At 40.9% G+C, this 7,413-nt stretch overlaps 1 protein-coding gene across 1 annotated transcript; it reads left to right on the top strand.

Moving 5' to 3' along the window:
* The first annotated feature begins 1,611 nt into the window (after window positions 1-1,611).
* LOC115171690 (parvalbumin, thymic CPV3) lies at window positions 1,612-6,329 on the top strand. Its single transcript, XM_029728731.1, has 5 exons — window positions 1,612-1,894; window positions 2,509-2,576; window positions 3,370-3,502; window positions 4,909-5,018; window positions 6,042-6,329. Exons 2-5 carry the CDS (start codon window positions 2,516-2,518, stop codon window positions 6,065-6,067), a joined length of 330 nt encoding a protein of 109 aa, XP_029584591.1. The 5' UTR covers window positions 1,612-1,894; window positions 2,509-2,515; the 3' UTR covers window positions 6,068-6,329.
* Window positions 6,330-7,413: the final 1,084 nt, after the last annotated feature.

The following is a 7,413-nucleotide window of genomic DNA, read 5'->3' as shown; positions in this document are numbered from 1 at the left end:
CCACAGTCCAGAAGTAGGGTATCCTCCCAGGGATAGGGTTAATGCACTCTCTGCAGACCTCTCCGTTTACTTCCACATACACTGACATTGTTTAAGGGTTGTCCTCTGGAGGTATAGGCATTCTGCCAACGGTCACATTTTACAGGCTGCCCAAATGCAGGATTTCATTTCACTGCTTCAATAACACTGTGAAGAATTGCAAAGATAAGCATTGTTCTGAATGGATCACTCTGTTAGATCTCCTATCGCTATGGGTCGCCAGCAGCTACAGTGATGATACTGAAGTGTGACCATTTATATCTGAGGGATGGCCTGGGTGACCTCTCTCTCTCTCCATTCCCCAAAACTCTATTCCAACACAGATGCCTTAGGCAAATGTGTGCTTATGTGTGTTTATGTGTGCGTGCATGTGTGTATGGACCCTAATTGACATTAAAACATCATGCAGAATCAAGTGGGACATCGAAAAACAGGGTGACCTTGTGTCTTTTAATCAGAACGCTGGACAGTTCCATGATAGTTCAATATTTACTCCTGTCCGGCCTATAGTGTGAGAGAAGGTTAAATAAATCGTCATGATGACATTCCGTGATAGACAACCCCTGATGTGTGTGTATCTGTTGACTTTAGTATTAATAGATTTGGAGGGGATAATCTAACCCCATCTGGTGGGTCCAACAGAGTAGCAGGGAATGAAAAATGTGGTCTGTTTAAATCCAAATGAGGGCACATTTTTTGACAGATTTGCAGGGGATTTGGACCAGAGGGTTCATTCTCAGGGGGCTGTGGGCTACTATACCACACAATGACCACACTGTATCCCTCCACAACGATTTCAACATCCAATACCCACATACCCACTTATACACTTTATAATTTAATCTGGTTTATTGGAGCTTGACTTCTCCCTGAATGCAGTTTGCTTTCTCACTGAATGACCCTTTTCACTGAGGACAATATACTGTATGTGTGACACAAATACCAGCTCTGGGACTGCTTGTAGAGGGAGAGAGAGAGGATAGATGGAGAGGGGGGGAGACCGACAAACAGCGATTAGCCTTGATTACACCTTGCGCTAACATGTGGGTTTCATGATCTGATCAATATGATCCAATAACTATCTGATCAAAGTTTGTCGCGTCTACACATTTTAATAAAGGACTCTTATTCCTTCTTCCTTACCCAGCTTTCCCTCCACTGGGATCGCACTGTGAACAGACTAGCTGGTGCCTCCCTGTATGCAAATTATTTGACAGATATTCTTTCAAAATAATATGGATTTATTTACTGATGCAATAAGTCAATGGTGCTACCTGTCAATGATTTTAGAGGCCAGTACAATGCTGATTTCAGCTATTTTACCATGCAGATCTGTTTATACTTGATTGATTTCCAGACATAATGTGTGCCTGTCTTTTAATCATCCTGTGTAAAAATGTGGGCAAAATCGGAATGCGGACTTGATCAGGATAAAGGGTGCATGTTAGCACCAGGTATAAACAGGGCTAGAGAGACTGCACATTTTTGTACCATAGTACTGTATTATAATTCGAGAAGGGAAGGAGAGTGGGAGGAGGAGTGGGTTAGGTGTGGGTGGGAGGAGGGGATATAGAATAATGCACTGATGACTTAATTTGCCATTTACAAGGGCGTCACTGATGTCCACAGTAGTCAGTCTCCTGCTCATGGGCGTTATAAAGGGTAAAGGTTAATTAGTTAGGGAAGACATTTGATCAGGGGCGGGTAGTTACAATTTGATACCCAGACAGGTAATTCAAGCATTCCCTATTGTCACCTCAATCAGACCTATATAAATCGTCTCTGACGGACACCAGTCACCACATAGCCTTACTCCTCTCTTTTGGATCAACGACCGGGCAAGAACCTCAACGCGGTAAGTTGACTTTGCGCTCTGAACTGAACTCAGCGGAGTCATTCTCTGCCACTTTGAGGGATATAGACTGTTGTCTTTTTTTATCATTCGCTTCGTTTGTGTTTATAATTAGAAGTTTACTTGGCTTTAATGTTTAGACAAAGGATTCGGTAACAACATATTAGACAAAGTTGTGCCATATTTTCTTTAAAGGAAGTATCTAATTCATTCTTTGCTATCCGTTTTAGCAAATACTTTTTACAGGGTTTCAGTATATTGATTCCGACCAAGATGAGTCTAATGGCAGACTAAAGATAATTTACCAGTAGTGGTATTTGGAGTAGGCCTACCTAGCTCAGATCAAGCAATAGGCTCAGGGGAATTACTGAGAAATTATGTCAACACTACTGTTATGTGCATGAGCTGAATCAATAGACCTTAGGCTATATGCGTGTCACAATTATTGGCTATGTTTTATAGGCCTCTGAAACTGTGCTTAAAATATGCTATCCAAATAATTATAATATTCTGCACCAGTCAAACCAACTCCTTGTCTTCAAAGAAGAAGCACGCATTGCTGTTTAGCCTACCTGACTAAATGTGTTAATAATTCACCACTTTTGTTCATTCGACAGGATTAAAATGTCGCTCTCATCTATCCTTTCCGCTGATGCAATAGACGCTGCTATGAAGGACTGCCAAGGTATCATCTTCCACTCATATCATTATTGCTTTCTTCATTAGATTCCTTCACCGCATTAGTGGTAGCCTAGGCTATGGGCAGATTCACTACACTAAATAAAGTAAAATAAGGTAGTGCATTGTTGATGTCAAACAAAAAACAGAAGTATAGGCCTACTTAGGTGGATCAAAATGAGGCCTATTTTACAGGAAACACATTTAGGCTACGGAAACGGACAGGAAACCCTCCAGAAGCATTTAGGACAGAATAGACAGCCGTTGTCTCTGTCAGGTTTTTAGTCCCTAAATGTATCAGGATGAATTATAATGCAAACAATTGTCTTAATTTAAATGGAGTTTTTGAATAAATCAAAATGTGATGTGCCTATGAGTGAACTAGACTAGATTTAACAGATTAGTAGGTTATTTGAATCAGCTGCAACCTGGTCTCAGAGCATTTCATATTATTATTACGTTTCGTATTGTATGCATTCATTTGTGGATGTCCATCAACTATTTCATATGATATGTTACTAATTGCAATTCGTGTTATATGTTACAAACTTGCAAAATGTACAATATGTTACAAACTTGCAAAATGTACAATATGTTAAGAATTCGCAAAACATATGATATGTAATGAATTCTAGATAAGTGGAGAGGTGGCTAAAAGGTTAAAGGTTTGGGTTAGTGTCCGCGTTCTTCCACAAGCCCTACCTCCACTTCCTACCCTCACTTCCTCGTTAACGACCTGTACCAGAGCTAAGGCCGAACACGGCTGTTCATTTTTTCTCATGTCATCCTTACCCCATCAGCACCGGACTCCTTTAACTGCAAGAAGTTCTTCCAGCAGTGTGGCTTGACCAAAAAGAGTCCCGCGGAGGTGAAGAAAGTCTTCGGGATCCTGGACAACGACGCCAGCGGCTTCATTGAGGAGGAGGAACTCAAGTGAGTCGGCTACAATTGTTGGACTTTTAGTTAGTGATAAACTACAATCTTTGTGTTTTTTCTACTACAATATTTAGGCCTAAAGAAAATAGCCTATATATTCTTCTTGATGCCGCATAGGCCTATATCAAAATGTATCCTCTGTAGGCCCTAAACGTGTTAGGCTACCTGTCATTTTGCACAGGTTAGTGTTTTTTGTCAAGAATCTTGTTCTGGAGACAGCTCTGCAGTGGTCACTAGCTTGCACAGCCACAAAGTCATAAAATCTGATTTTAAACCTAACTCTAACCTTTACCCTACCACACTGCTAACCCTAATGCCTAACCCTAACCTTAAATCAAGACAAAAAGCTAATTTTTTTTTTTTTTTTTTTTTACCCCTTTTTCTCCCGAATTTCGTCATATTCAATTGGTAGTTAAAGTCTTGTCCGATCACTGCAACTCCCGTACGGACTCGGGAGAGGCAAAGGTCCAGAGCTGTGCATCCTCCGAAACACAACCCCGCAAGCCGCACTGTTTCTTGACACACTGCTCGCTTAACCCGGAAGCCAGCCGCACCAATGTGTCGGAGGAAACATCGTACACCTGGCGACCATATCAGCGTGCATGCACCCGGCCTGCCACAGGAGTCGCTAGAGCGAGATGGGACAAGGACATCCCGGCCGGCCAAACCTTCCCCTAACCCGGACGACGCTGGGCCAATTGTGCGTCACCCTCATGGGTCTCCCGGTTGCGACCGGCTGCGACACAGCCCGGTATCGATTCAGGATCTGTAGTAATGCAGCTAGCACTGCGATGCAGTGCCTTAGACCACTGCGCCACTCGGGAGGCCCTAAAAGCAAATATTTGTTTTTATGCATTTTTACAATATAGACAATTTTGACTTTGCAGCTGGCCCATCTAGAGGAAATTGCTCAGTTCTGCCTCATGCTACTTCTTGAAGATAGACTTTGTAAACTAGCACATCTTTACTAGTGCGCCCCCATCAAGAGATGGTCAATTGTCATTATTTTGTTCATTCATGAGTCCTGGGGGGTCATAGGTCATAGCCTTTTGCACTGTAATGATGGCATATTAAGCCTGCTTTCAGTAAGCATGTCCTCTACAACTCCTAAAGTTGTTTTATTTGTTATTTTTTCCAGATCCTGAGGTTAAAATCGTCTTTTAAAAGGGTGACCACCATAGTTTGTCTAAGATATATGGATAAAACAATATCCATTCGTCCATTCATCATTAATGTCTGATTGGTTTTTCTTTGTAACCCAGACAATACTACTTCCTGAATATCTGAAGGGTTCTGCTGCAGAGTGGTGAATTGTCGGTCATGGCAACTGTGTAGAATAGCCCTGTCAAAGTAAGCACGGTATGTTAGTGGTCTCGGTGTGTGTGTGTGTGTGTGCGTCTCAGATTCTTCCTCCAGCGGTTCAACCCCGGGGCCCGTGTCCTGACTGAAAAAGAGACCAAGGCCTTCATGTCTGCTGCTGATGATGACAGCGACGGCATGATTGGAGCAGATGGTGTGTATCTTACACTAGTTTGGTGATGATGATGATGAAAATGATAACGATGATGTTGTTGTTGATGATGATGGCGATGAAGAGGTGGATGAGAGTGATGTTTGATTATGTTGATGGAAGTTTGAAGGAGTGATCTCATTCGATACCAAATCAGTTGAGATTGTGTAGTTCTGAATCTGGTTGCATTATGATAGTAAGCAGATTACAGAATGGTAATTGCCAATGGGTAATATAAATACTTTTTACAGTTCTACATTGAACCTCCTCTGTCAATTGCAGTCTCAATTACAATATATAGTGTAGTATCTTGGTAAACTATTCCCAAATGTGCATTCTTGCAATGATTCCTTGGGTTGGTTGAGATGTCACTATGTCCCAAATTCATTCATTGAGTTAGTTGAGATGCCACTATGTCCCAAATTCATTCATTGAGTTCGTTGAGATGTCACTATGTCCCAAATTCATTCATTGAGTTAGTTGAGATGTCACTATGTCCCAAATACATTAATTGAGTTCGTTGAGATGTCACTATGTCCCAAATTCATTCATTGAGTTAGTTGAGATGTCACCATGTCCCAAATTCATTCATTGAGTTAGTTGAGATGTCACTATGTCCCAAATACATTAATTGAGTTCGTTGAGATGTCACTATGTCCCAAATTCATTCATTGAGTTAGTTGAGATGTCACTATGTCCCAAATACATTAATTGAGTTCGTTGAGATGTCACTATGTCCCAAATTCATTCATTGAGTTAGTTGAGATGTCACCATGTCCCAAATTCATTCATTGAGTTAGTTGAGATGTCACTATGTCCCAAATACATTAATTGAGTTCGTTGAGATGTCACTATGTCCCAAATTCATTCATTGAGTTAGTTGAGATGTCACTATGTCCCAAATACATTCATTGAGTTAGTTGAGATGTCACTATGTCCCAAACCACAGAGCCAAATCTAACGTGTCTTTTCTCTCTCATGTTCTGGCTAATTATTTATCTTCCTGTCTTTCCTTTCTCCCCACAGAGTTCCAGGCCATGGTCCTATCCTGAATACCTGTACAACACCCTCCATAACTCTTTCTCCTCGCCCCACTGCAGCGCTAGGATTTATAACTTTAGTTTTACATCTGTCAATCTATTTGGAAACATTTCTTCTTTTTTTGCAAGCCTCCGGTTCAGACTATCTACAACTCACCGATTTTTATTTTTGCTTTTTACATACGTTTTAGACAGGTCATTATATTATTGCCCAAAATGTATCACTTACCAAATTACTGAGAAAATAAAATAATAAAATGCATTCTAAAATCTCCTCCTTGGTTATTGACTTTTTACTCAAATATGAATTGTCCTGAAATAATGCCACACAGTGTTGCTATAATATGCCATACAATGTGATAACCCTATTGGACAGTGTGCACGGTATTGTACAGTACAGTGTCCATATTAGGACAGTCTCGCCAGGAGTTGTTTCAGTCTCAGTGGCTCTTGTTTTGTACAGACGTAATGAAATGCCTTGAGACTGTGAACTTATATAAAATATAATTAATATTAAATATTTTAAGTTCACAGTCTCAAAGCATTTCATTATATCTATACAAAACATAATTCCTGCATAACAGAAGCTCTTGAAAGATAAGATTGAATTGGGTCTCAAGAAGAAAGTGTAACAATAGCCAGTGACAGTATAATCCCAGGTGGAATTATGGTAGCCTGGTCCCAGATCTGTTTGTGCTGTTGCCTACTCCATTTCTGTCCTTGTCAAGCCAAACGGTTTGGCATCACAGTAAGTGACACGGACCTGGTATGATAGCACAAACAGACTGGCGCTAGAATTGGGGGGAATCCTTAGGAAGTGTGTTCCCAAGTTAAAATCTCAGTGGGAACATTTTGACATGTAAATTCACATACTGATTTTAATCTTGCACACAGCAAATCGTTCCTCTCGGTAAGCAGTCTGAGTAACATCCTTACCCGTGTCGTGTCTGACGGGTCATAAACCTCACCCAACAGGGTAACGTCATGACACCTGTCTAAAACATTTCATTTAGGCTTTTCTTCACCTTATCTAATTCAGCAACAATCAGCAGTGGGTTGATTACAGACAAGTTGGATGTGAAGAGAAGTGGGACAGTGTGTGTGTGATTGGGGGGGACCTGAGGAGGTGACCTTTATAGACACCTGAGGGTCACCATGGCAGGGTCGTGTGACACCTGACCTAAGCTTTGTAATAAAGCTGTCTGACATACTTAGTAGAATGGTATATATGCATTACTCATCTCATATGTATATACTGTATTTTATACCATCTACCGCTTCTTGCCAATGCCGCTCGGTCATTGCTCATCCATATATTTACATGTACATATTCTTATTCCATCCCTTTACTTAGATTT

Source organism: Salmo trutta, chromosome 32 (assembly GCF_901001165.1).
Source record: "Salmo trutta chromosome 32, fSalTru1.1, whole genome shotgun sequence".
Classification (NCBI taxonomy): Eukaryota; Metazoa; Chordata; class Actinopteri; order Salmoniformes; family Salmonidae; genus Salmo; species Salmo trutta.
This window is presented reverse-complemented; position numbering and strand designations above follow the sequence as displayed.